Consider the following 27,018-nt stretch of genomic DNA (forward strand, 5'->3'; position numbering starts at 1 on the left):
GTGACTCAGTCACGTGATCGCGGGTCACCGATGGGTCGGCATGACAACCAGAGGTCTCCTGCAGAACTCTATGGTTATCATAGCCAGATTGCTATGAGTGCCACCCGGTGGTTGGCGCTCATAGCAAATGAGTAATTCTGCTACATACAGGCGATCTGATAATCGCCTGTATGTAGCAGAGCCGATCAGGTTATGGCAGCTTCTAGTCTCCCGTGGAGACTATTGAAGCATGTCAAAAGTAAAAAAAAAAAGTTTTTAACCCCTTTCTGCCCTCGGACGCAGTAGTACGTCAGAGGGCAGAACCCCCGCCTTGATGTGGGCTCCGGTGGTGAGCCTGCATCAAAGCCGGGACATGTCAGCTGTTTTGATCCTCTCACGCCTATTAACTAGTTAAATGCCGCTGTCAAACTCTGACAGCGGCATTTACAAGCGCTTCTGGCCATCTGGCTATTGAAGCATGCCAAAATAAAAAAAAAATGTTTTTAAAAATATGAAAAAATAAAAAAAATATAAAAGTTTAAATCACTTCACCCGATTCAAAATAAAAAAAATGAAACCTACACATATTTAGTATCGCCGCGTTCAGAATCTCCTGATCTATCAATTAAAACAAAAGATTAACCTGATCGCTAAACGGCTCAGCGATAAAATAAAATCAAAACGCCAGAATTATGTATTTTTGGTCGCCGCGACATTGCATTAAAATGCAATAACGGGCAATCAAAAGATCATATCTGCACCAAAATGATATCATTAAAAAAGTCAGCTTGGCACACAAAAAAAAGCCCTCAACCAAACCCCAGATCACAAAAAATGGAGATGTTACGGGTATCGGAAAATTGCGCAATTTTTTTTTACGCAAAGTTGGGAATATTTTTTCACCACTTAGATAAAAAAAGAACCTAGATATGTTTGGTGTCTATGAACTTGTAATGACCTGGAGAATAACAATGGCAGGTCAGTTTTAAAATTTAGTGAACCTAGCAAAAAAGTCAAACAAAAAACAAGTGTGGGATTGCACTTTTTTTTCAATTTCACCGCACTAGGAATTTTTTGCCTGTTTTCTAGTACACAAAATGGTAAAAACCAATGGTGTTGTTCAAAAGTACAACTTGTCCCGCAAAAAATAAGCCCTCACATGGCCATATTGACAGAAAAATAAAAAAGTTATGGCTCTGAGAAGGAGGGGAGCGAATAACAAAAATGCAAAAATGAAAATACCCCAGATCATTAAGGGGTTAAAAAGATTTTAATTTTTTTTCAAAAATATACAAGTTCAAATCACCCCCCATTCAAAATAAAACAATAAAAAAATAAAACATACACATATTTGGTATCGCCGCATTCAGAATCTATCAATAAAAAAAAAGGATTAACCTAATAGCTTTTTTTTAAAATATGTATAATGTTCATTATGTAAAATAGGGAGCAGGTCAGTGAGGGATCAGTGACCTGTCAGAAGCCATCAGTATGAATACCTAATCAGAGCACCACATAAAGACCCCCCCCCCACCGCTCCACGGGCATATCATTAACACAAAACTGAAAATAAAGATTAAATAACAACCACAAGACGGATTTCATCACCCAGGTATCATTGTAATCAGTATGATGGCACCGACCTGACACTGTCTGTAGGTTACTGTGCACAATCCTGCTGACAGGTTCACTTTAAACAGACAGTAGAATCACTAAGGTTAGGTTCCCACGACTGCAAAAAATTCACCCGTTTCATCCAGAAAAGTGGAACGATTTTTTTTCTCAGTTGTCATCCATGTATAATCCATTTTTTTTTACAGCAGCTATTAATTATTCATAAAACCATTTACAGTTTCCTTTGTTACAGAATTGCAATGTATCCATAAAAATCATATTCTATACTGTGGCATCAGGTTCCTTTTCTGAACCCATAGTCTTGAATAGCCGAGTCTCATCCAATTTACGGAAGAAACTAGTGAATGCTGCAATTTTTTTTTCATACATAGACTGTTAGTGAAAAAATAGGTCATCTGCAGTGTCCACTGGATAACATCAGACTAAAAATTTGGTGCTATGAATGAGCCCTAAAAAGGTGTAATCTACCCAGAGTGCCTCTTCTAAGGCTAAGGGCAAAGTTGCTGAATTTTTCCTCAATCTAAGGTGAATCCAATCTGTTCTCGGGTTTTACAGTAGCTGGGGTTTTCGAGCTGCTGTATCTACGGAAAGGAACATCCTACACAGTGTTTTTGCAGTGTGTCCAACCTAAGAGCTGCTTTGCCAGCTATATAAATAAGATCACTGCAAGCATCACATCGTAGATGAAGTGCACTAGAGTTACAGTCCCTGCTTCGAAAGATAGGAAAAAAGTCTTAAAGAGAAGTTGCACATCTGCTATGAAAGACCACACAACTCTTCAAGTAAGAGCAAGGCAGTCACTTTAAGGTGATGTCTGGAGCACTTTTGCCCCCCTAATAGTTGTGTGTAGGCTTCTCATGCGTACTATTTATTATTAAAATTCACGATATTGTACAAGAAAAGCACGGCATCCAGATCTCCTCCATGAGCAGAATAACCTCAGGACTCAAGATGGAGATGTCCAGAGAGATGATCAGAATGTGAGGTCTCCTGCCATCAGCACATAAAAACAAACACCGGTAATTGTTCATCTCCTCCTCTTCTGTTTTCTCATGTCCTTCTTCATCCTGCCATCCACCACCTTAAATTGACCTTTCACTCCAGCAGGGCGGTGGACTCTCTTTCCAGTACCTTTCTTGGCCACTACATAGGTCACTTGTCGCTTCTCCTTTCCCAGACCCGCCTTTTTGTATATACTGGAAAGATAAAGATAAGAGATGGCAAGGAGTCACACGTAGAAACACTGCAGCAGAATAACAAAAATCATAAACTACGCCAGCAGTGGAAAGTATTCACATACCACACCCCTCCTTGGCTTTTTACCTATTTTGTTACATTATAACCTTACAATCAATATAAGAATTATATCTAAAGATGTCATGCAGCTGTCAATCATAGTGCATGGTGGACTGACAGAATCGATGGCACTGTTTGCAGGACACATGATGGCATGGAATGGAGAAATTATATTGACTTGTTAATGAGACAAAAATTGTGCCAAAAGAACATTAATTCACTTGGGACATTAAAGGGATTGTCCACTACTAGGACAACCCCTTCTTAATCGAAATGTTCAGCCCTGATAAAATAACAAAGCCTATACTGACCCCCTGTGCTGGCTCCGTTCCAGCAGTGTTGGCACTCGCGGCCACAGGGCTGTGTTGCGGCGGAACGACACGTGATGCCCAGCGCCCAATCAGCACTGGCGTCACTGTCTCCGCCCTCAAACTGAACATGAAGAGGAAGTTCAGGATCAGCTGCAGCCCTGGCTTCCTCTTCCTGTTCTGTTCGTATGAAGGCGGAGACAGTGACGCCAGCGCTGATTGGACACCGGCGTCACGTGTCACAACACCACATCACAGCAATGGAGAGAGCGAGTGCCGACATGGGAGGCGAGTATAGGCTTTATTATTTTATCAGGGCCGAACGTTTAGTTTAAGAAGGGGTTGTCCAAGGAGTAGAAAAACCCTTAAAGAGAACTGTATGCAACTGTGCATATTTAATTAAAGAGATTCCTCCCACTGATAGAAAATATCTGGATTAATTAGTACAATTTATAATAAGCAGGGACAGACATATAATTGATGCAACCGATGCGACCGCCCAGGGGCGCAAGAGGTAAAGGGGCCACTTCTATCTGCAAAACAGCAAATAGCTTCTGTCATAGACGGAAAATGGGGCAAAACAGAGCAACTCTTGTCTGTCGGGTACTGCGGCACTGGAGATTGGCTAAGCTGCAATTCCAGAACCGGCCTATAGACAAATGTGGTTGCCATTACCGGAAGAAAGCAGATGTGTATTTATAATTTCATACAAAGCAAACAAACAATAGAATAGGAAACCGCGGATTACCTGCGCAGCTGAGCCGCCTTTTCTTTCTCAGAAATGTCTACCGTGTTAACAACTGCTTCTGCCTTTTTCTTGGCTTGTTCCATCTTTTTCAACTCCTGTGATAAAACAAAGTAATGGAAATAAAGACACAGGTATAAGAGGGAGTTCCAGAAAATAAGAAGGTTCTTCAGGATTTGAACTACAATTTTCCTGAGACAGTGCCAATCTCTTCTATGGTCTGTGTCTGGTATTGCAGCTTAGACCCATTTACCTCAAAAGGTACTGAGCCGTAATAGCAGATACAACCCATGGACAGAAGACGGCTGTATCTTGAGGGGGTGGGGGTGGTAAAAGAACCTTTTACTAATCCCAGACAACCCTTTAAACTAAAGCCATGAGAATGCATTATATCAGAGTCCCATGAGCTACGCCTCACCCGTCTTCGCTTTCTAGCCTTTGCTTCTGCAACCTTCTTGATAGGTCGTGCGTTTAGCTCCTTCTGTCTCTTACGATACTCCTCCATCATTTCTCGGTCTACAGGAATCTGGACTGATCGATGTTTCTTTTCATCATTAAGAAACCAATCTGGGAGTTCGTCTTCAGCTTCATTGAAGGCTCGCCTAATTGGAGTCGGGCAATGAAACAATGATGCTAGGGTAATAAAATAGGATTCAAAGGGTCCTGCTAAAACCGCACCCACCTATTAAAAGACTTGTCAATCAGGTCTCTGGTGGCTTTTTTCGATGTAGCAATGACTGTTCCAAGGGCAAGGCCTTCTGCGTCCAAGACACGGGACCGTTTCACTGTGGAGAGAAAGGAAAGTTCTGGTGAGTGTCCACAACCCTTATAATACCCAATAAAGAACTAGTATCCTTTCATTGTAGGAGTGATTCACTTATACAGATTCAGTCTTTGGGGAACTGACAACTCCTTGTTGCCATTCCTCTATTACTCTCCCCCGGAAATATACCAACAAGCAACTTGGTCTTGCTATTTCCCATGTCAATAAGTTGTGAACACATACAGGAGATACTCACTAAATTAGAATATTATCAAACAGTTAATTTATTTCAGTTCTTCAATACAAAAAGTGAAACTCGTATATTATATAGAGTCATTACAAACAGAGTGATATATTTCAAGTGTTTATTTCTCTTAATGTTGATGATTATGGCTTACAGTCAATGAAAACCCCAAAGTCATCATCTCAGTAAATTAGAATACTTTATAACACCAGCTTGAAAAATGATTTTAAAATCTGAAATGTCGACAGAGGGAAGCATGAAGTGCTCTAACATTTCGTGGTAGACGGCTGCGCCGACTTTGGTCTTGATAAAACACAGTGGACCTACACCAGCAGATGACATGGCTCCCCAAACCATCACTGATTGTGGAAACTTCACATTAGGCCTCACGAAGCTTGGATTGTCTGTCTCTCCACTCTTCATCCAGACTCTGGGACCTTGATTTCCAAATGAAATGCAAAATGTACCTTCCTTGTGGAGTGTGTCAATGACTGCCTTGTGGACATCTGTCAAGTCAGCAGTCTTCCCCATGATTGTGGAGCCAACTGAAACAGACTAAGGGACCTTTTTAAATGCTTAGGAAGCCTTTGCAGGTGTTTTTGTTAATTATTCTAACTTACTGTTATAATGACTTTTGGGTTTTCATTGGATGTAAGCCATAATCATCAACATTAATAGAAATAAACACTTGAAATAGATCACTCTGTAATGACTATAGAATATATGAGTTTCACTTTTTGTATTGAAGAACTGAAATAAATTAACTTTTTGATGATATTATAATTTTGTAACTTCTGTAATTTGGCTCCACTATCGTTCAGCATCTTTGAGGAGACAGACCTCGTATTGCCTTCCCCACTGTATGAGTAACAGGTCTTACTTGTTGTTTTCTTCTGGAGAAACCCTAATCAGGGCTCAGGAGGAACCTCTGCTGGACCCAGTGCAATGCTATCAATCCTCAGCACAGGGCACATGTGCCGCTAAAGTAGATATATCTCAGCCGGCTTGGTGGAAAGTGATAAGAGCACTTGCGTACACAGTCTCTTCTTCATTAGGATGCTTTCACATTGCATTTAGTACACGCTCGATGGCCCCGTCGGGGCATACGTCCAAACCCCCATCAAAAAGGGGCCATAGACTACAATAGTGCCAACAGGGCATCATTTTTTGAGCGTTTACGCCTACTGGAGGCGGTCACTCAGATGCAGTCTACTACATTTGAGTGTCCGACTCCAGAAGGCGTACACTCCCGAAAATGATGCACCATTGTGAAAGCACCCTAACTGTGTGACAGGAGCCTGTCTCATCGTCAGTACTAGGAGTTTGTGCACCCCATTAAAGACTCTGTGGGAGCAGTCCATGGCAATGCAACAAACACAAAGTATATGTGAGATATGTATATGTAAGATATGCTGCCCATATCAGAGACATATAGTTTCTCATATAGACTACAAAAAATCCAAATTCTAACTGCTGCTACGCGCAACCATCCCAGTGACATTTAGGCCGTGTTCACACATAGCGTAAATGTTGCATTTTTTTTCTGCTTTTTATCTGCAGGTGTCAGCATCACAACACACAATCACAATCTCTGATTATTGCATTCTTACTGCTTTTTTGTACGTTTCCCTTTTATTTGATGCATTTTTGGTGCATTGTTTTTAATGTACAGAAAAGTGTTTATTATGAACGTACAAACACAATTTATTTTTTTTTTACACGAATTTTTACATACAGCTTTTCATTGAAGCCTATAGAGATAAAAACTAATAAAGAAAAAGCACGTTCAACAGCCTCTCTAGACGCATGGTGGCCATGAGTTTTCATTAAATCAAATCCGCTGTGCTTGGATAGTTAAAACGCAGCACGTTATCTGCACAAAAAAAACAAGCAAGAAAAACCACAGCATTTACTCTATATGTGACCATGGCCTTAAAGATAAAGGCAGCATGAAGGGCCAGGTAAGAGACTAAAGGAACGCATGGGAAATGTTATAAGGGCACAGTGGCTTTTAATCAACTCCAAAACTAACCAGTCTTGTAAAGTGTCAATCAGGAGTACAGCCTGGCCGACACACAATATACCTAGAGATGGATATCTGCTCAACCCTACAGTAACACAATGGTCTTAGGCCTATACCAACCTGGACGTTCTACAGGAACCACTTCAAAATCGTCACTCTCTTCAACAGATCTTTTTCCAAATTTCTTCTTCATAGATCGAATATCCCTAGAAGAACCACATTGGGTTATTATTATAGCCTATGGTTAATCTAGGCGGCCATCTGATGTGTCACCTCACCTGTCATCATCACTGCTGTCACTGTCCGACTCGCTCAGATCTTCTTCCCGTCCTTCCTGCTTAGTGACCTCTGTCTGTGGCTCAGGATCTCTTCTATCTGCTGCTTTACTGAGCACTTTGGAGGAGGCTTCACTTGTGTTTTTTCGTCCTTTCTTAAGCTCTTTCTTCCCCTTCGTTATTGTACCTGAAAAGACAACTGCAAGTTTCAACTCTGGATCATCAGCAGTGCCAATATCTAAAGGTACCGTTACAATAAACGACTTACCAACGATCACGACCAGCGATATGACCTGGCCGTGATCGTTGGTAAGTCGTTGTGTGGTCGCTGGGGAGCTGTCACACAGACAGCTCTCTCCAGCGACCAACGATCAGGGGAACGACTTCGGCATCGTTGAAACTGTCTTCAACGATGCCGAAGTCCCCCTGCAGCACCCGGGTAACCAGGGTAAACATCGGGTTACTAAGTGCAGGGCCGCGATTAGTAACCCTATATTTACCCTGGTTACCATTGTAAAAGTTAAAAAAAAAACAAAAACAGTACATACTCACATTCTGATGTCTGTCACGTCCCCCGGCGTACACAGGGTTACGCACTGCTGCTCAGAGCTTCCTGCACTGAATGTGTCAGCGCCGGCAGTAAAGCAGAGCACAGCGGTGACGTCACCGCTGTGCTCTGCTTTACGGCCGGCGCCTGACACATTCAGTGCAGGAAGCTCTGAGCAGCAGCGCGTAACCCTGTGGACGCCGGGGATGTAAGTGGAATGTAAGTATGTAGTGTTTGTTTTTTTTTACATTTACACTGGTAACCAGGGTAAACATCGGGTTACTAAGCGCGGCCCTGCGCTTAGTAACCCGATGTTTACCCTGGTTACCCGGGGACTTCGGCATCGTTGGTCGCTGGAGAACTGTCTGTGTGACAGCTCTCCAGCGACCACACAACGACGAAACAGTGACGCTGCAGCGATCGGCATCGTTGTCTATATCGCTGCAGCGTCGCTTAATGTGACGGTACCTTTAGTGTGAAGGTACCTTTAAGGTACCGTCACATTAAGCGACGCTGCAGCGATATAGACAACGATGCCGATCGCTGCAGCGTCGCTGTTTCGTCGTTGTGTGGTCGCTGGAGAGCTGTCACACAGACAGCTCTCCAGCGACCAACAATGCCGAAGTCCCCGGGTAACCAGGGTAAACATCGGGTTACTAAGCGCAGGGCCGCGCTTAGTAACCCGATGTTTACCCTGGTTACCAGTGTAAATGTAAAAAAAACCAAACACTACATACTTACATTCCGGTGTCTGTCGGGTCCCCCGGCGTCCGCTTCCCTGCACTGTGTAAGCGCCGGCCCTAAAGCAGAGCGGTGACGTCACCACTGTGCTCTGCTTTACGGCCGGCCGGCGCTGACACAGTGCAGGGAAGCGGACGCCGGGGGACCCGACAGACACCGGAATGTAAGTATGTAGTGTTTGGGTTTTTTTACATTTACACTGGTAACCAGGGTAAATATCGGGTTACTAAGCGCGGCCCTGCACTTAGTAACCCGATGTTTACCCTGGTTACCAGTGAAGACATCGCTGAATCAGCGTCACACACGCCGACTCAGCGATGTCAGCAGGTGATCCAGCGACGAAATAAGGTGCTGGCCTTCTAGCTCCGACCAATGATATCACAGCAGGAACCTGATCGCTGCTGCGTGTCAAACACAATGATATCGCTATCCAGGACGCTGCAACGTCACGGATCGCTATCGTTGTTAAGTTGTTCAGTGTGAAGGTACCTTTAGAGAAAGAACAGCTGAATGCAATCTATTATTCCCTGTTATCAGCCACTACAGATGACTGACTGAACCACCCAGGCCTTGCAATCACTAAACTTGCTTATCTCCTTTTGTGTGGACCACCCACAGCTCTGCTCTGTTATATGCAGTCTGCTGCACTTACCACTCATGGTCTCCTGTAAGATCTTTGCTTGTTTAATCTCGATCTCCTCATCTCCATCAGATTGTAGGACGGATGAAAAAATCCCCTGAAAACATCAGTCACATAATTAAAACACAAGCATCTAAGGGTACTGTCACACAGTGCAATTTTGATCGCTACGACGGCACGATTCGTGACGTTGCAGCGTCGTATGATTATCGCTCCAGCGTCGTAGACTGCGGTCACACTGTGCAATCACGGCGCTGGAGCGATGCCGAAGTCCCCGGGTAACCAGGGTAAACATCGGGTTACTAAGCGCAGGGCCGCGCTTAGTAACCCGATGTTTACCCTGGTTACCAGCGTAAACGTAAAAAAAACAAACAGTACATACTCACATTCCGGTGTCTGTCCCCCGGCGTTCTGCTTCTCTCCACTGTGTAAGCGCCATAGCCGGAAAGCACAGCGGTGACGTCAGACGTCACCGCTGTGCTCGCTTTCCGGCTAGCAGGCGCTCACAGTGCAGAGAAGCTGAGACGCCAGAGGACAGACACCGGAATGTGAGTATGTACTGTTTGTTTTTTTTACGTTTACGCTGGTAACCAGGGTAAACATCGGGTTACTAAGCGCGGCCCTGCGCTTAGTTACCCGATGTTTACCCTGGTTACAAGCGAACACATCGCTGGATCGGTGTCACACACAACGATCCAGCGATGTCAGCGGGTGATCAAGCGACGAAAGAAAGTTCCATACGATCTGCTACGACGTACGATTCTCAGCAGGATCCCTGATCGCTGCTGCGTGTCAGACACTGCGATATCGTATGGATATCGCTAGAACATCACGAATCGTACCGTCGTAGCGATCAAAATTGCACTGTGTGACAGTACCCTTACTAAACCTGAATTTAAATCTTTGCCACAGTGGTATCCTATCCCCTGGACTAAATTACATAATCAGCGACATCTCTCCCATAACAAGCCATCGCTGCTCGAGAAAAACAAAAAGAGGAAAGGGATGGTTTCTAGGGGGGGGGGGGGGAACAAAAAAAATTTTTTTAGCCTCATACACACACAAGTGATGAATGAGGCTCAATTTCCTAAACTTAAAGGGGTTGCACACAGATAAATTTTTTTCTATCTTTTTCCCTCATAGGAACAGTCCACTTTTGCCCATAGGAAGAGTCTGGTATGGAAAGGTAACCTGTCAGCTGATCCATGCTGCCCAAACCACGGACACCACGAATCAGAGGCTGAATGCACCATTGCAGCCAGGTATATTTTTCTCTGAAACGATCTGGCATTTCAAAGGGAACATAGTTTGTAGATCCATCCAAGACAAGTCAGATGGGGTGCCGGCTGGTTTCTCCTCACCGCAGATTATTGACCGGTCTCCCACCAACATACACATATGTGAGAGACCGGTCAGTCAACTGAAGTGGAGTGGGGAAGGGAGAATCAGGCCGGGAACCCCATCGGACTTATCTTGTGTGTGGTCCCCAGACAGATCTTCAGACTTTTTCTCTGAAACACCACAGCAGTTTAGAGAGAAGCGTACCTGGCTGCAATCACGAACCCAGGCTCTGATTCATGCTACCCATGGTTGGAGCAGTATCAGTCAGTGACCAGTTTCTTTTGAGCTTAGCTCTTTTAGGCGAATGGACAGGAATAACAGACACTACCTATGGATAAGAGTTTTGATGATTATTGGGAGGAAGTACAAACCTTTTTCTCCTTCTGCTTCTATCAATAAACCTTTTTTTTGTAAGAACATGATTCATTTTCAGTGATCTCAAACAATATGGAAGTTATATCCTATGTGCTGAAAAGTATACAAACTAATAACTAGGTATTTCTATGGTACACTGTCACAAGTAGCGTGCAATGAAATACAGGTAGAAAGCAGAAACTCCTATGAAGGAACCTTACAATTCACATTCACGTACCTTTCCAAACCACAGATTTTTATCTCTCTGTTCACGGTCTGACTTTTCTTCCAGGGGCAGTAGCAGAGGGTTTGTTTCATCCTCATCCTCTGACACCTCTGGAGCAGCAACTGAGTCCCTGAGGAAAAGAAGATAAGAAGGTAAAAAAAGGAAGGAAAAAAAATATGTTGAAAGAAAAAAACAGAAAACATTATTCTTGCCTTGTTGGCTGCAACTTTTTTTCCTGCTTTCTCACTTCAGTCAGGTCTTCTTCATCCAGGTCACTGGCTAGGGATATTTCATCATCTTCATTCTCCATGTCTTCAAGGTCTGAGAAACATATTTCTCCATCATTAGGGTCGCCGTGTGACACCAGTGCATCTGCGGCAGCCATGTCTCCATGCGAAAGGGTCTGCAGTAGCTAAAAGAACCAAACAGGGTTGTTACCTAGGCTATACCAAGCTGGTAATACTTAAGTCTTGGCATACAAAGCAAGACTAGCTATATTTGGAGAAAGCCTATGGGAATCAGAGACATAACACACAGTGCACTATAAGCCACAACACCATCCCGACCAGTGCACAACCTACAAGGCTTCATTTACCCCTACAAAATAATAAACCTTCCTTCTTAACCATTACTGTCCAAAGAGAATCACAATGATGAGCTTAAATTCATGCGACTCAAAATCTCCTCTGGGCAAGTGATTTCAGACAAAGTGGCAAACAAGGGATCATGGAAAGACCTTATACTGCAAGCTAATCCATGACACTCAAGGAGCATACATCAACACTGCAGGGAAAATGAGGACATGCCAGCACGCCAAGGTGGACAGCTCTTAACAAGTGGCCTCACTTTTTTTTTTTCTGCAGTTGCCTACCTCTTTTTTGCCTATTGTCTTAAGGGAGAACATGCCGGTGTCTCCATCATCAGCAATAGAAACACCAGGGAGATCCATCTTCAGTTCCATTCTTAACCTCTGACGACTCTGGACTTTCAGTAACTGCTTTTTTTTTCTACAAATCAAAGAGAGCATTGTAAGTGTTTTATCACGCCACGCTCGAGCCTTCAATCAGTATTATATGTAAATAGTTAAAGAAAAAATAAGCTCAACATAGGGAAGAAACAATGTGATAACAAATCAGTTTCCGGAGACAATTTAAGAAAGGTTACTGACCTTTTTAATGCTGCCAGTTCTTCTGCCTTTAATTCTGCTAACTTTTGTTCAAGCTTCTCATTCTCATCCTCTTCCGCCTTCTCTTCAGCATCAGAACCTTCAGCCTCCTCATCAGAACTGAGACTGAGAAGAATTCAAGCACAAGCATCAGCTTCTGTTAGGTTTGCGGTCATTACATTTTGTGGAGTTAATCATGTCCATTTTTTTTTCATAATCTTTTCTTTTTTTGCCGTGGACCCATGGTCCACCTAAAAAGAAGAAAAAATATTGACACGTGTCCTACTTTGGTCTGCTTTGCAGACAGAACTTCAAGAGAATGGGTCAGTGAAATGGGCTGTTTCTGGTGAATCTGGAGCAAGCACAGCTCCTGGACCTTGTCCGTACAATCCCACCCAACTGCTGCAGTAAATATACAGCAAAAGTCATGAAGAGTTTCACACAGATTCTTATAATAAATAATATAATAATAAAATAATGAAGGGATGAATAGGAAAGTCTTACTTTATTCCTTCCATTAAACTTTTGGACTCCTCTTTTAGCCTCTTTGCGACATGTCTACGTAGCTTAGATCTCCAGTTCAATAAGGACCTGAAAAGTTAAGATCATTGTTTATAAGCAGTGGAATCCACAATGACTGTCAGTAAAGCAATGACGCACCCAAAAGCAGTACCTCAGCTCTTTCCGTCCCAAGACTTTGATATCTTTGCAGCATTCTGTGATATCGTTGGTGGTGGCCGAGTGTTTCTCTAAATCTTGGTCATCTATGACAATCTATGAGAAAAATATTCATGACTACTGCAAAGAAGAATATAGTTCCAGGCACCATTGGCAACAAGAGGAAGAGCACTGGACAAGTCCTTAGCGCTCTCCTTTGTAGTCTACAAGAAGCAGGAGATCTCAATGCCATAGCGGTTTCTGTGCGTATACGCAGCTGACTCCTCTCTACTTTCCCGTCTCCAGAAGCTGTGGCCAAGTCTAACAGCACTTCAACCCGGTGATACTGATAGGCAGCAATTTTCTAAACTGGCAACATATCAATTGCTGAAACCCAACCAGCGCTGGATAGGTAATTATGTTTAATCATAAATCTCGTGGCCACATTTCATCTATTTTTTTTATATCTGTACATACACACCTCACTGATCTTGGAAAGAAAGTTGACTGGATCTTTAGTTTTCAGGAATTCAACTAAAGATGCTCGTTGGTAAACAGGTCCTTCCTCATATCCTTCTGCCTATGGAAAGAACAATGGTAGTAAGCAATTAGGTCCGGCACATCTGGATCTCACACTCATGAGGAACATGGGGAGGTTATAAATTCATAGGACAGACAATAAGAAACATACCTTGGGCTTCTTATTGGATACTAGCTGAGATACTGTTTGCACAGTGCTTTCTACATTCTTGAATGCATATTTGGGATCAAAGAATCGACTGTCAATCTTATCAGGAGCCAAGTATCCTAAAAATAAAAGCCAACCAAAAATGAAATGAAATATTAGATGAGGAACTCTTCTAACCATGAATAGCCATGGCATGTTTTACTACTCTGAGGGCATTGTGGCTGAAAGTCCTGGAGGAGGAATAGAACTGTGACTGGCATTAGATCTATGGCTCGTTAGTTTGCAAAATTCATACACAAGAACATTTTTATCACATCAATCACTTCTTAAATATACAGCAAATTCTAAAATATATAAATGCCAGGCACAGAGTAATGGAAAGTTTGCATTTACCTTGACACACAACGAAGATCTCAGCACTCTCACTGCGAGATGCTTGAGGTTTTGTTGAGCTCACTTTCTTGAAAAAGTTCTTCAGGATCCAAAGTAAGGACTGATAATCGGCAGATCGGAAAACCTTTGTAATGAACCAGCCGCCTCTTGAAAGACTATCACAGGCAAGTCGCAGTGCCATCAAAGACAAGTGAACTGCATGAAAGAGAAGAGAAGGTCACAATCCAACAATATACAACCTATAGGGTACAGAAACTAACTGTAGAGTGAACTCAATGGACAGCATATACAGGACATTACTTAAAGGCAAATCAACCATACATCGCTTGGAATTCTCAACATTTCAGAAATCAGTGACAAAAGGTTTAATATCAATGTGGAAATTAGCGCTGGGCTTCTCACATGTATCTATGGCAGATCAGAAGTTCATCATAATTGGATTATCCCCCTTAAAAAACTGTAATCTGTATGACTCATATGCCTATGTAACAAATTCATTATCTTTTTCTTTGCCTGACAAACAATTGTGACTCTCTACACAAAATATTGGGTGCCTCTGTAACTCATCAGCCACTGCAGGGAGGAGGGAGGGGCTGTTACATGTTACCATTCCCAGGACATCTTGTTACCCCAATCCTAGAGAAATTGTAGGAAGTCACTAGAGTTGAGCGAATTTGTTCGGATTCGGTCGCTGAATCTGAATTTGCCATATTTGAACCCTATTCACGCCGAATCTATGTTTGTTGATCGTTGTAAAAACAATATTCGCTGCCGATCGTATTTGGAACCGAATCCGAACAAATTTGCTCAACTCTAGAAGTCACAATAGTGACTTCCCAGAAACCCTATACAGGGACTATCCTAACCTCATACAACCCCTTTAGGGAAGCTGTCATTAGCGGTCAGAATCCCCCTTCAGCTTTTATGCGGCCCTTGGGAGTCAATCACTAAATTTGACCCTTGGACAAAAAAAGGTTGTGCATCTCTGGCATAAGATTTTCTTGGAGCAGTAGATGTGAGGCTCTATATAGAGCCTCCAAGGGGAGGGGAATTGGTATAGAAAGCATGTAAGTCGAGATCCAACACCTCAGGTCACATTTTTCAATCTACATTACCATGTTTGACGAGTTGAGTAGACAGGACAGGCAAAAACCCTAACCTTGTGAAAATGCATCGTGAACCCAGTTAGCGCCGACATTTGGCGCTCCATCATTCAGCACGACATCTGCCTTCCACGTCTGAAGCTGCTTCTTCAAAGCCTGTTGAAGTAAACAACCAGGAGTGATGAGACCAGTGCCCGTCTCTGTGCCCTTCGCTGATCAGCGGCACGGGATTTCCGTGACAGACAAACAGACGGAAGAGACCCCTTAGACGAATATATATATATATATATATATATATATATATATATATATATATATATATATATATATATATAGATATATATATATATATAGATAGGCTTCCAAAATATATTGTATATTACGTATCAAGAAATATGTGTAGCCATTAACTAAACTATAATTTGAAGATGTGAGACTATTGGGGCGTCTCACTGGCATTACCTGTCTGCAGGACTCACTGGTTATATCGTCCTGTAACGTGACAACATTAGGGATTGGTTTAATTGGCACAAGATCAATCCCTGGAAAAAAAAAACATAATAAAAGACAGTTATTAGAATATGAAAACACAGTTTAAGCCATTTATATAAATAGAGCGGATAATATCAGTGTAACATAGTCCATCAGTACTAGGTGTGTTGTTCCTTAACCAGCTGAAGCATTTATAGGCCACTGCCTGTGGAAAAGAGTGGTACCATCCATGTAATAAAAGAAAGTACTGAAATAAAAAGCTTCAAGAAAATATTTCACTCACCTATAATGAGGCTGGAGACCGGCATAAACTTGGAGGCAACCTGAAGCCTGAAAGAAATGAAAAAATAAGTACAATTTTTATACATATACATACATTATATATATATATATATATATATATATATATATATATATATATATATATAGATATATATACACACACATACATATATGGTATATTCATAGACTGACTGTCAGAACAAATCTCTTCACCAGCCTTTGAGAAATGTGTTTCATCACTATACAGTGAATTTAGAAAGTGTCATTAGCAGTAAAATTCAAAGAGGACCAACAGCCCTGATCTACTCCATTAAAAATGAGTAGTGCTATGTGCACACAGCGTCTTTTAAATGTTGGCAGGCACACCTATTAAGTTTTTTCCAGACAAAACCACTTCAGGAAAATGGCAGTCATTTGCCATCATTCTTTTAGCGGCTCCTGTGCCGACATCATCTACTATAACTATACTATAACTTTCATGGGGAGCTTTTGCGGTGCTTTTTCAGGAGGACTCTGGATGCAATCTGCCTGAACAAGATGCCGTATGCACATAGCCTAATAGGGCAATCATGGCAAAGGAGACCCATACAATTCCTTCTATACTCAAATCCCCATATATGTCTAAAAGACTTGTCTTATTCTTGTGTTACATATACAGTACTTTGGCACGTACATTCAGACACAATATCAACTCTTCAGGGGTTGCAAACGACAGAAGCATTGAGATAAGCCAACTAATAAAAATTCATATCGAAAATACAGGGAAAAAGCCACAGTGACCTCATCAGCTGCACACCAACATAAAATATGGATATAAATGTTGTATTTGCATTAACCCCTTAGTGACAGAGCCAATTTGGTACTTAATGACCGAGCCAATTTTTACAATTCTGACCACTGTCACTTTATGAGGTTATAACTCTGGAACGCTTTAACAGATCCTGCTGATTCTGAGATTGCTTTTTCGTGACATATTGTACTTCATGTTAATGGTAACATTTCTTCGATATTACTTGCGATTATTTGTGAAAAAAGCGTAAATATGGCGAAAATTTTTAACATTTTTCAATTTTCAAACTTTGTATTTTTATTCCCTTAAATCAGAGATATATGTCACAAAAAATAGTTAATAAATAACATTTCCCACATGTCTACTTTACATCAGCACAATTTTGGAGACAAAATTTTTTTTGTTAGGGAGTTATAAGGGTTAAAAGTTGACCAGCAATTTCTCTTTTTTATACCACCATTTTTTTTAGGGACCACATCACATTTGAAGTCATTTTGAGGGGTCTATATGATAGAAAATAACCAAGTGTGACACCATTCTAAAAACTGCACCCCTCAAGGTACTTAAAACCACATTCAAGAAGTTTATTAACCCTTTACGTGCTTCACAGGAACTGAAAATGTGGAAGGAAAAAAATGAACATTTAACTTTTTTTTTTAAACATTTTACTTCAGAACCATTTTTTTTTTATTTTCACAAGTGTAAAAACAGAAATTTACGGTAACCATAAATTTTGTTGTGCAATTTCTCCTGAATACGCCGATACCCCATATGTGGGGGTAAACCACTGTTTGGGCGCACCGCAGAGCTTGGAAGAGAAGGAGTGCCGTTTGACTTTTTCAATGCAGAATTGGCTGGAATTGAGATCGGACGCCATGTCGCGTTTGGAGAGCCCCTGATGTGCCTAAACAGTGGAAACTCCCGACAAGTGACCCCATTTTGGAAACTAGACCCCTTAAGGAACTTATCTAGATGTGTGTTGAGCACATTGAGCCCCCAAGTGCTTCACAGAAGTTTATAAAGTAGAGCCATGAAAATAAAAAAATCGCATTTGTTTACACAAAAATGATCTTTTCGCCCACAAATTCGTATTTTCACAAGGGTAACAGGAGAAATTAGACCACAAAAGTTGTTGTGCAATTTCTCCTGAGTATGCCGATACCCCATATGTGGGGGTAAACCACTGTTTGGGCGCACTGCAGAGCTTGGAAGAGAAGTAGTGCCGTTTTACTTTTTCAATGTAGAATTGGCTGGAATTGAGATCGGACGCCATGTCGCGTTTGGAGAGCCCCTGATGTGCCTAAACAGTGGAAACCCCCCACAAGTGACACCATTTTGGAAACTAGACCCCTTAAGGAACTTATCTAGATGTGTGGTGAGCACTTTAAACCCCCAGGTGCTTCACGGAAGTTTACAACGTAGAGCCGTGAAAATAAAAAATCCTTTTTTTTTTCCCTCAAAAATGATTTTTTAGCCTGCAATTTTTTATTTTCTCAAGGGTAACAGGAGACATTGGACCACAAAATCTGTTGACCAGTTTGTCCCGAGTACGCTGATACCCCATATGTTGGGGGGGGCACTGTTTGGGCACCCATCGGGGCTCGGAAGGGAAGGAGCGCCGCTTGGAATGCAGACTTTGATGGGATAGTCTGCGGGCGTCAGGTTGCATTTGCAGAGCTCCTGATGTACCTAAACAGTAGAAACCCCCCACAAGTGACACCATTTTGGAAACTAGACCCCCCAAAGAGCTTATCTACATGTGTGGTGAGCACTATGAACCCCCAACTGCTTCACAGAAGTTTATAATGTAGAGCCATGAAAATAAAAAAATCATATTTTTTCCACAAAAATGATCTTTTCACCCCCAAATTTTTACTTTCACAAGGGTAACAGGAGAAATTGGACCCCAAAATTTATTGTGCAATTTATGCTGAGTAGGCTGATACCCCATATGTGGGGCTAAACCACTGTTTGGGCGCATGGCAGAGCTCGGAAGGGAAGGAGCGCCGTTTTGGAATGCAGACTTTGATAGAATTATCTGCGGGCGTTATGTTGCGTTTGCAGAGCCCCTGATGTACCTAAACAGTAGAAACCCCCCACAAGTGACCCCATTTTGGAAACTAGACCCCCAAGGAACTTATCTAGATGTGTGGTGAGAACTTTGAATCCCCAAGTGCGTCACAGACGTTTATAATGCAGAGTCGTGAAAATAAAAAAAAAATTTTTTTTCCACAAAAAAAGATTTTTTAGCCCCCAAGTTTTTATTTTCACAAGGGTAACAGGAGAAATTGGACCCCAAAAGTTGTTGTCCAATTTATCCCGAGTACGCTGACGCCCCATATGTGGGGGTAAACCACTGTTTGGGCGCACGGCAGAGCTCAGAAGGGAGGGAGCACCATTTGACTTTTTGAGCGCAAAATTGGCTGTGGCGTTTAGAGACCCCCTGATGTACCTAAACAGTGGAAACCCCCCCAATTCTAACTCCAACCCTAACGCCAACACACCCCTAACCCTAATCCCAACCCGATCCATAATCCTACTCACAACCCTAACGAAAATCACAACCCTAACCCCAAAACAACCATAACCCTATTCAGAACCCTAAATCCAACACACCCCTAATCCTAATCTCAACCCTAACCTCAAACCTAACCCTAATCCCAATACACCCCTAACCCTAATCCCAACCTTAATCTTAACCCTAATCCCAAACCTAACCCTAATCCCAAACGTAACCCTAATGCCAACCCTAATCCAAACCCTAACCCTAATCCCAACTCTAACCCTAACTTTAGCCGCAACCCTAGTCCTAACATTAGCCCTAACCCTAACTTTAGCCCCAACCCTAACTTTAGCCCCAACCCTAACTTTAGCCCCAACCCTAACCCTAGCCCTAACTGTAGCCCTAACCCTAGCCCTAACTTTAGCCCCAGCCCTAACCCTAAATTTAGCCCCAACCCTAACCCTAAATTTAGCCCCAACCCTAACCCTAACCCTAAATATAGCCCCAACCCTAAATTTAGCCCCAACCCTAACTTTAGCCCCAACCCTAACTCTACATTTAGCCCCAACCCTAACCCTAATTTTAGCCCCAACACCTCTAGCTGCCGGCCGGCAGATCATGGCGGGCGCACTGCGCAATGGCCCGCTATTTTCTTACCAGAGGAAGAAGCCAGCGGCCAGGAGAGGACACAGGAGGACCCAGGGACACCGGTAAGTATAACAGGGTCCCCGAATCCCCCTATTTCTCTGTCCTCTGATGTGCGATCACATCAGAGGACAGAGAATTACACATCGCTTTTTTTTTTGCGGTCGCCGGTAAACAGTTAATTACCAGCGATCGCAAAACAGGGGTCGGTAAAAACCGACCCCGATCAAGTTCTTTGGGGTCTCGGCTACCCCCGGCAGCCGAGACCCCAAAGATCTTCCGGGTGCCGGCCGGCGGGCGCACTGTGCATGCACCCGCCATTTTTTGGCCAGAACAAGATGGCAGCGCCCATGGGGAGCCACGAGGAGCACCGGGGGAGACAGGTGAATATCGGGGGTCTACCGGGGGCGATCGGGGACCCCATTTCTCTGTCCTCTAATGTGCGATCACATCAGAGGACAGAGAAATTAAATGAGAAATAGCGTTTTGTTTTTTTTTGCGACCGCCGGTAAACTGTTAATTACCAGCGATCGCAACTCGGGGGTCAGTAAAGAAACCCCGAATCATGTTCTCTGGGGTCTCGGCTACCCCCGGTAACCGAGACCCCAGAGAAAATCCGACTCTGGGGGGCGCTATTCACTTTTTCCACAGCGCCGTTAATTAACGGCGCTGTGGTTTAAGTATCCTTAACTGCCGTCGTTAAAAGGCGTATCGGCGGTCGTTAAGGGGTTAAACAAGTGACTGCAACACATTCAGCAAGCCAAGTGCATGCACCACCACTTACCACCCTCCGGGGGCAGCACACAGATCAATGAGTGCCCGAGCCTTCTGCAGGAACTGAAACTTTCTATTAAGCTGAATGAGCTTAAATGCGGAACGGGAGCGGTACCCTGGAAACAAGAACACAACACACAGTAGTCAAAAATGCAGAGGGGTCAGATGGAATATTATAGTCACTGTCTATTATCCCCCCATCCTCCTGAGAAAAGACTGCTTACCTGTTTCCTTAGCCAGATGATAAAATTTATCCTTTCGGCTCTTTCCTATTTTTCCTTTTTTGCCCATTGTACAAAATTTATGTTGATAGGAAACTCTAGAGAAAAAAAAATGAGAGGATGTGGCTAAAAAGAACCTCAATCTGATCGATCCTCAGGTCATCAATTTAAAATTGCAGGGGGTTGACACCCAGAACCGCCCAGATCAGCTGTTATTACCACCACTGCTGACCTAATGTAAGAGTACATGGAGCTGTAACTGCAATGTACACAACTTAGTGGCAGCTGCTGGGTAGTGCGGATCAGCTGTCGTTGGAAAGAATAGGAGCTTATATGCAGCACCCAGAAACATTCACTCCTTACACTCATTACAGCTGCTCGGTGGGGATGCTGGTGTCCAAACCCCACAAATCTTACACTGATGACAGGAGGATAGATCATCAATATAAGGCAGGGCTCAGGCGGGTGTCTGTCACAGTCCATATTCGGGCTGCAAATCTCCTAAGTCAAACTTACAGCCTCATAGACACACATATCCTTACAGAATCACTGTGGATGGTATTATACAAGTGCTTCTCACAAAATTAGAATATCATCAAAAAGTTAATTTCAGTTCTTCAATACCAAAATTGAAACTCATATTTTATATAGTCATTTTAAACAGTGATCTATTTCAAGTGTTTATTTCTGTTAATGTTAATGATTATGGCTTACAGCCGATGAAAACCCAAAAGTCATTATCTCAGGAAATTAGAATACTTCATAACACCAGTTTGAAAAGTGATTGTAAAATCCAAAATGTTGGCCTACTGAAATGTATGTTCAGTAAATGCACTCAATACTTGGTCGGGGCTCCTTTTGCAACAATTACTGCATCAATGTGGTGTGGCATGGAGGCGATCAGCCTGTGGCACTGCTGAGGTGTTATGGAAGCCCAGGTTGCTTTGATAGCAGCCTTCAGCTCGTCTGCATTGTTGGGTCTGGTGCCTCTCATCTTCCTCTTGACAATGTCCTATAGATTCTCTATGGGGTTAAGGTCAGGTGAGTTTGCTGGCCAATCAAGCACATGGATACTGTTTACCATTTCTAGTGTTTATTTCTGTTTATGTTTATGGCTTCCAGCCAATGAAAACCCAAAAATGATTATCTCAGTAAATTAGAATAATTAACAAACACCTGCAAAGGCTTCCTAAGCATTTAAAAAGGTCCCCTAGTCTGTTTCAGTAGGCTCCACAATCATGTAACTTTAGTTAGTTTTTTAGGGGGGGAAGGGGGGGTGGTTGGGGGGCGCATAAACAAAAAAAACAGCAATTCAAGTAATTGATGCAAAAGGAGCCTCCCTTTCCTGAGCTGGAAATTACATTTAGGCCGGCGTCACACTAGCGTATTACATTCGATGCGAAAGCATCGGTTGCTATATGTTAATGACCCTCTGCTCCTGCTCTGCTGCGAGTGTCATGCGTCTGTGCTCCGATTCTCTCGCACAGAGCAGATCGGAGCACAGCTGTGGAGGAGGCGGATAAACTAATTTCCCCATCTCCTCCATTGCTGGGGTCCGCTTATAACGCACAGCACTCGGATGATATGGGTGCGAGTGAGCCGAGAGTCGGCCGAGTGTCCGTGACAATCGCAACATGCTGCGATTGTCTCGGACCGAGGAAAACGGCCAACAAAAAGTCGGCTGCTGGGAGCTGCCCCATAATTTAACATTGGTCCGAGTGCAATGCGATTTTTAATCGCATTGCACTAGTCCATTTAAGTTGCCAGTGTGACGCCAGCCTTAAAGGCTTCCCCGGACTGGTGTCCACTGGTTGGGACCCGGTCCTTTTGTCTGCCCTCATTCACACACTGAGGTCAACTCTGACACAGGGTAAGGTTTTTAAAATTAGACAGTATAAGTTCCGTCCTGATCAGGGGCACCTAGACAACAGTGGGATGGCTTTTATACTATTTTTGATCAAAAACAGTATTAATAAGAACCCCGAGTTATTTAAATGCACTTTTGCTTTTTACTTATTTAGTTACAGCAGGGTTTTTTGCTCATTTTGTTTCTTGTAGGTTTTGTATGCTTTATGGTCAATGTGAACATGCGTTTATGTATTGCATGTATACCAACTTAATCCAAGCTCGATTTTTGTGTTTTTTTATTGATGCAGTGATTGATGCAATAGGAGCCCCAACCAAGTATTGAGTACATTTACTGAACATACATTTCAGTAAGCCAACATGTGACTATTGATGATATGGATGTTATGGGACTCTCTCCTCTAGAATCACTGAGACTATTAAAGCTATGGATGTGCCCGGACTCTCTCCTCTAGAATCACTGTGACTATTGATGATATTGATGTGACCGGACTCTCTCTTCTAGAATGACGGTGCCTATAGACAATATGTATATGTTGGGCCTCTCTCCTCTAGAATCACTGTGACTATTGATGATATGGATGGACCAGACTCTCTCCTCTAGAATCACTGTGACTATAGCAGATAAGGATGTGCCCGGACTCTCTCCTCTAGAATCACTGTGACTATTGATGATATGGATGGACCAGACTCTCTCCTCTAGAATCACTGTGACTATAGCTGATAAGGATGTGCCCGGACTCTCTCCTCTAGAATCACTGTGACTATAGCTGATAAGGATGTGCCCGGACTCTCTCCTCTAGAATCACTGTGACTATAGCTGACATGGATGTGCCCGGACTCTCTCCTCTAGAATCACTGTGACTATAGCTGATATGGATGTGCCCGGCCTCTATCCTCTAGAATCACTGTGACTATAGCTGATAAGGATGTGCCCGGCCTCTCTCCTCTAGAATCCCTGTGAAGATAGCTGATAAGGATGTGCCCGGACTCTCTCCTCTAGAATCACTGTGACTATAGCTGATAAGGATGTGCCCGGACTCTCTCCTATAGAATCACTGTGACTATAGCTGATATGGATGTGCCCGGACTCTCTCCTCTAGAATCACTGTGACTATAGCTGATAAGGATGTGCCCGGACTCTCCACTCTAGAATCACTGTGACTATAGCTGATAAGGATGTGCCAGGCCTCTCTCCTCTAGAATCACTGTGACTATCACTGATAAGGATGTGCCCGGACTCTCTCCTCTAGAATCACTGTGACTATTGATGATATGGATGGACCAGACTCTCTCCTCTAGAATCACTGTGACTATAGCTGATAAGGATGTGCCCGGACTCTCTCCTCTAGAATCACTGTGACTATAGCGGATAAGGATGTGCGCGGACTCTCCACTCTAGAATCACTGTGACTATAGCTGATAAGGATGTGCCCGGACTCTCTCCTCTAGAATCACTGTGACTATAGCTGATATGGATGTGCCCGGACTCTCTCCTCTAGAATCACTGAGACTATCACTGATAAGGATGTGCCCGTACTCTCTCCTCTAGAATCACTGTGACTATAGCTGATATGGATGTGCCCGGACACTCTCCTCTAGAATCACTGTGACTATTGATGATATGGATGGACCAGACTCTCTCCTCTAGAATCACTGTGACTATAGCGGATAAGGATGTGCCCGGACTCTCCACTCTAGAATCACTGTGACTATAGCTGATAAGGATGTGCCCGGACTCTCTCCTCTAGAATCACTGTGACTATAGCTGATATGGATGTGCCCGGACTCTCTCCTCTAGAATCACTGTGACTATAAGGATGTGCCCGGACTCTCCACTCTAGAATCACTGTGACTATAGCTGATAAGGATGTGCCCGGACTCTCTCCTCTAGAATCACTGTGACTATAGCTGATAAGGATGTGCCCGGGCTCTCTCCTCTTGAATCACTGAGACTATAGCTGATAAGGATGAGCCCGGACTCTCTCCTCTAGAATCACTGTGACTATAGCTGATAAGGATGTGCCCGGACTCTCTCCTCTAGAATCACTGTAATTATAGCTGATAAGGATGTGCCCGGACTCTCTCCTCTAGAATCAATGTGACTATAGGTGATAAGGATGTGACCAGACTCTCTCCTCTAGAATCACTGTGACTATAGCAGATATGGATGTGCCGGGACTCTCTCCTCTAGAATAGCTGTGACTATAGCTGATAAGGATGTGCCCGGACTCTCTCCTCTAGAATCACTGTGACTATCACTGATAAGGATGTGCCCGGACTCTCTCCTCTAGAATCACTGTGACTATAGCTGATATGGATGTGCCCGGACTCTCTCCTCTAGAATCACTGTGACTATAGCTGACATGGATGTGCCCGGACTCTCTCCTCTAGAATCACTGTGACTATAGCTGATATGGATGTGCCCGGCCTCTATCCTCTAGAATCACTGTGACTATAGCTGATAAGGATGTGCCCGGCCTCTCTCCTCTAGAATCCTTGTGACTATAGCTGATAAGGATGTGCCCGGACTCTCTCCTCTAGAATCACTGTGACTATAGCTGATAAGGATGTGCCCGGACTCTCTCCTCTAGAATCACTGTGACTATAGCTGATAAGGATGTGCCCGGCCTCTCTCCTCTAGAATCACTGTGACTATAGCTGATAAGGATGTGCCCGGACTCTCTCCTCTAGAATCACTGTAATTATAGCTGATAAGGATGTGCCCGGACTCTCTCCTCTAGAATCAATGTGACTATAGGTGATAAGGATGTGACCAGACTCTCTCCTCTAGAATCACTGTGATTATAGCAGATATGGATGTGCCGGGACTCTCTCCTCTAGAATAGCTGTGACTATAGCTGATATGGATGTGCCCGGACTCTCTCCTCTAGAATCACTGTGACTATCACTGATAAGGATGTGCCCGGACTCTCTCCTCTAGAATCACTGTGACTATAGCTGATATGGATGTGCCGGGACTCTCTCCTCTAGAATCACTGTGACTATAGCTGATATGGATGTGCCCGGACTCTCTCCTCTAGAATCACTGTGACTATCACTGATAAGGATGTGCCCGGCCTCTATCCTCTAGAATCACTGTGACTATAGCTGATATGGATGTGCCCGGCCTCTCTCCTCTAGAATCCCTGTGACTATAGCTGACATGGATGTGCCCGGACTCTCTCCTCTAGAATCACTGTGACTATAGCTGATATGGATGTGCCCGGCCTCTATCCTCTAGAATCACTGTGACTATAGCTGATAAGGATGTGCCCGGCCTCTCTCCTCTAGAATCACTGTGACTATAGCTGATAAGGATGTGCCCAGACTCTCTCCTCTAGAATCACTGTGACTATAGCTGATAAGGATGTGCCCGGACTCTCTCCTCTAGAATCACTGTGACTATAGCTGATAAGGATGTGCCCGGCCTCTCCCCTCTAGAATCACTGTGACTATAGCTGATAAGGATGTGCCCGGCCTCTCTCCTCTAGAATCACTGTGACTATAGCTGATAAGGATGTGCCCGGCCTCTCTCCTCTAGAATCACTGTGACTATAGCTGATAAGGATGTGCCCGGACTCTCTCCTCTAGAATCACTGTGACTATAGCTGATAAGGATGTGCCCGGCCTCTCTCCTCTAGAATCACTGTGACTATAGCTGATAAGGATGTGCCCGGCCTCTCTCCTCTAGAATCACTGTGACTATACCTGATAAGGATGTGCCCAGCCTCTCTCCTCTAGAATCACTGTGACTATAGCCGATAAGGATGTGCCCGGACTCTCTCCTCTAGAATCACTGTGACTATAGCCGATAAGGATGTGCCCGGACTCTCTCCTCTAGAATCACTGTGACTATACCTGATAAGGATGTGCCCGGCCTCTCTCCTCTAGAATCACTGTGACTATAGCTGATAAGGATGTGCCCGGACTCTCTCCTCTAGAATCACTGTGACTATAGCTGATAATGATGTGCCCGGACTCTCTCCTCTAGAATCACTGTGACTATAGCTGATAAGGATGTGCCCGGCCTCTCTCCTCTAGAATCACTGTGACTATAGCTGATAAGGATGTGCCCGGACTCTCTCCTCTAGAATCACTGTGACTATAGCTGATATGGATGTGCCCGGACTCTCTCCTCTAGAATCACTGTGACTATAGCTGATAAGGATGTGCCCGGACTCTCTCCTCTAGAATCACTGTGACTATAGCTGATAAGGATGTGCCCGGCCTCTCTCCTCTAGAATCACTGTGACTATAGCTGATAAGGATGTGCCCGGACTCTCTCCTCTAGAATCACTGTGACTATAGCTGATAAGGAT

At 43.5% G+C, this 27,018-nt stretch overlaps 1 protein-coding gene across 1 annotated transcript in view; it reads right to left on the minus strand.

Annotated features, from left to right (window-relative positions):
- Positions 1-2,397: 2,397 nt before the first annotated feature.
- FTSJ3 (FtsJ RNA 2'-O-methyltransferase 3) overlaps positions 2,398-27,018 on the minus strand; it is a 30,120-nt gene continuing 5,499 nt past the window's right edge. Inside the window, exons 2-22 of the mRNA XM_077251118.1 lie at positions 20,834-20,926; positions 20,620-20,725; positions 15,899-15,945; positions 15,586-15,665; positions 15,180-15,279; positions 14,021-14,215; positions 13,631-13,746; positions 13,421-13,519; positions 12,956-13,056; positions 12,787-12,873; positions 12,286-12,408; positions 11,989-12,124; positions 11,330-11,529; positions 11,130-11,247; positions 9,209-9,293; positions 7,272-7,455; positions 7,114-7,199; positions 4,646-4,748; positions 4,382-4,565; positions 3,967-4,061; positions 2,398-2,810 (exon numbers count right to left, since the gene is read on the minus strand). Of these exons, the coding sequence (XP_077107233.1) occupies positions 2,642-2,810; positions 3,967-4,061; positions 4,382-4,565; positions 4,646-4,748; positions 7,114-7,199; positions 7,272-7,455; positions 9,209-9,293; positions 11,130-11,247; positions 11,330-11,529; positions 11,989-12,124; positions 12,286-12,408; positions 12,787-12,873; positions 12,956-13,056; positions 13,421-13,519; positions 13,631-13,746; positions 14,021-14,215; positions 15,180-15,279; positions 15,586-15,665; positions 15,899-15,945; positions 20,620-20,725; positions 20,834-20,900 (2,481 nt within the window). The 5' untranslated portion in view covers positions 20,901-20,926 and the 3' untranslated portion in view covers positions 2,398-2,641. The remainder of the gene's footprint in view (positions 2,811-3,966; positions 4,062-4,381; positions 4,566-4,645; positions 4,749-7,113; positions 7,200-7,271; positions 7,456-9,208; positions 9,294-11,129; positions 11,248-11,329; positions 11,530-11,988; positions 12,125-12,285; positions 12,409-12,786; positions 12,874-12,955; positions 13,057-13,420; positions 13,520-13,630; positions 13,747-14,020; positions 14,216-15,179; positions 15,280-15,585; positions 15,666-15,898; positions 15,946-20,619; positions 20,726-20,833; positions 20,927-27,018) is intronic.

This window comes from Ranitomeya variabilis, chromosome 4 (assembly GCF_051348905.1).
Source record: "Ranitomeya variabilis isolate aRanVar5 chromosome 4, aRanVar5.hap1, whole genome shotgun sequence".
In the NCBI taxonomy this organism is placed as follows: domain Eukaryota; kingdom Metazoa; phylum Chordata; class Amphibia; order Anura; family Dendrobatidae; genus Ranitomeya; species Ranitomeya variabilis.